At 57.5% G+C, this 2,591-nt stretch overlaps 1 protein-coding gene across 8 annotated transcripts in view; it reads left to right on the top strand.

Moving 5' to 3' along the window:
- The first annotated feature begins 353 nt into the window (after positions 1-353).
- Positions 354-2,591, top strand: part of MYSM1 (Myb like, SWIRM and MPN domains 1) — a 40,609-nt gene continuing 38,371 nt past the window's right edge. For 7 of the 8 annotated variants that reach the window (XR_006888566.1, XM_046660603.1, XM_046660604.1 and 4 more), the window contains exon 1: positions 360-452. Coding sequence is in view for 7 of the 8 variants with exons in the window: in XM_046660603.1 (XP_046516559.1) it covers positions 370-452 (83 nt within the window). In the remaining variant the exon portion in view is untranslated. Of the gene's footprint in view, positions 453-2,591 lie in introns of all 8 variants that reach the window. The other variant, XM_046660606.1, reaches the window with a different exon arrangement.

Here is a 2,591-nt window from a genome sequence, read left to right on the forward strand (position 1 = left end):
GTTTTCTTAAAAAAAAAAAGAATACCAGCAGGTAAGCGTCCCTCACTGTCGCCAACTTCACAGCTCAAAGCAGGTCTGCCTTGCCCTTTCCTGCACTCCAGAAAGATATTTGCCGTCGTCCCCACTTCAGAAACGAAAGAGGGGAGGCGCCAGAGAACCCGTCCCGGAGCACTGCCTCTCCAAAGCGCAGGCCCGGCCCCCGCCCGGTCGCCCCGCCCCCGCCCAGGGCCGAGGACCGAGGACCGCGCCGGGCTCAGGAAGCCTCGCCTCCCGGCTCGGGGGCCGGAGGAGCCGCGACTCCGCCCCGTGACGCGCAGGCCCCGCCCCCGGCCCCCACCTCTCGCGCGATCTCTCGAGACTAGAGGCCGGATGGGGTCGGGGCCCGTGATGGCGGCGGAAGAGGCGGATGTGGATGTGGAAGGGGACGTGGTGCCCGCGGCGGCACAGCCCGGGTGAGGCGTGGAGACCGGGTGTCTCCGGGACGGGGAGCGCGGGGATGCGATGAGAGGCCCTGGAGAGGCCTCGGCCCGGCCGAGGAGGGGCGCGGGGCCGCCCGCTGGGCCGGTCTGCGGCGGCTGGGAGCGCCGCGCCTCCCGCCTGCTGTGGGGCGCCGCCCGCCGGCGGAGCGCTGGCTTGCTCCCTTGCCCCACCCCGGCACCCGGCCCTCGCCCAGCCGGGCGGCAGCTCGGACGAGGGCGGCCTCTGGCCGGGACCTGAGCCCGCGCATCCTCGCGCCGTCGCCTGCGTGCCGGCGGCCTTGGGCGTGCCGTTCCATCCCGCCTGGCGCGACTTTCCTCTTCCACCGGGGGCGGTTGTGGAAACCCCCTGGAGGCAGCCCCACCGGAAGGAAGGGGCGGGCTGCGGAGCCGGGCAGCTCTGGGACCTCCCGCATGGGCTGGCCCCGCCGTCGCCCGCAGTGTGACCTTGCCCCAGAGGTGTAGGCGGTCCGAGTCTCAGCCCACGTGTAAACTGACAGTCGGGATGAGCACCTCCTGCGGTCGCGGGAGGGCCCCGCGACGCGGCGCTGGGATGCGCAGAGCACAGGTGCCCTGTAGCCGCCCGCTGCCGTCCCGGCTCAGAGCGGGCGCTGAGGACCCGGCAGGGGTCGCAGGCACCTGATAGCGGTTCCCGCGCAGCCGGCCGCTGTGGTTTAAGCGGCAGCCTCCAGCTTGAGGGCTCTAGCCCTTTGCTTGCTCTTCGTGTAAGAAATTGATACCGTTTGGAAATGTGTTTCCAGAAGCGCCTTTTAGTAACGGAAGAAGCCTAGCCTGGTCAGGAGTAAGACATAACAGTCACTGTTCACGTATGTTTAGACGGAGTCAATCTTGACCAAGTGCTTTTGCATGCGTGATTTAACTCACTTTGCACAACAAGGCTGTGAGCTGGGTGGGCACGGATGTCTGTCTGCAGTCCAGAGAGAAACGATCTGGCCTTGGAAACGCTGAAGATCATCTGAGAGCGTTGGCTCTATCTACCCCTTTTCATAGGTTCTGTATTTTTCTGATTGTGTGTAATTTTTCTCCCTTTTCTCTTGTTCCTTCTTTTCGCTTAGTATCCTCATTGAGCCTTAGGTTTACTGGTGGCACCTGTGATCATTCTGCTCTCATGCAAGCAGGATTACAAAGGTTGTTGGTTCCTGATGGTCAGAGCCATTGCTTTACACAACTCCAGGGAGCACCCATAATATTATATTCTGGTGAATGGTGCTCCCCGGTGTTGGGGCTCAGATCATACGGAGTCTAGGGTGAAGGATACCCCCTGAAGTGTGTAGTTACAGCTGATGATAATGTCTGTGGAACCGTTGAAGATTGATTGAAAACACACTTTTTTAAGTACTTGCTAAGCGCTAGGTACCAGAGGTAGAAGATGGCATTGAAACTTTTTGGTTTCCCTTCTGCTTCTCTGACCATTCCTTCTAGTCCTCGTTTTCTGCTTGACCTTTAAATCATAGTGTTTCAAGGGGTTTTGTTATGAGACTTCTCACTGTGTAGCCCCTGGTGATACCATCTCAGAAGACTTAAATTTCTGTTAGGTTGGACCAAATGAAATTCTGCCAATTTTTGACCTACAAAAATCGCTGTTTTAGGGCCTGGTCTAGTGCTTAAGTTTGGCACACTCTGCTTTGGCAGCCCAGGTTCAGATTCTACACCATTTGGCAGCAACCATGCTGTGGTTGTGACCCACATACAAAATAGGGGAAGATTGGCACAGATGTTAGCTCAGGATGAATCTTCCTCAGCAAAAAACACACAAAAAAGGCAGTTTTATAAGTTCCACCTAATACATGCTGATGTTTCCCAAATCTGTCACCCAGTTCTCTCCTCAGCTTCAGATCCATTTGTCCAGTTCTCTGAAATCTGTCTGTCCTTGGATGTTCCACAAGCATCTCGATCTCAGCTTATAAACTTTCCCCACCAAACCCACCTCTCCAGGTTCCCCAGTTCAATAAATGGCACCAGTCACCCACGGCACAGACCTAGACTTTATCCCTCCTTCTTCCTCTCTTCTCCCACTCCTCCTATCCTGTCAGTTCTTGAGGGTCTGCTGACTCTCAGTATCCTCTCAGGTGTATTCATCTCCTGTTTACACTC

The sequence above is a fragment of the Equus quagga genome, chromosome 5, assembly GCF_021613505.1.
Source record: "Equus quagga isolate Etosha38 chromosome 5, UCLA_HA_Equagga_1.0, whole genome shotgun sequence".
NCBI lineage: Eukaryota > Metazoa > Chordata > Mammalia > Perissodactyla > Equidae > Equus > Equus quagga.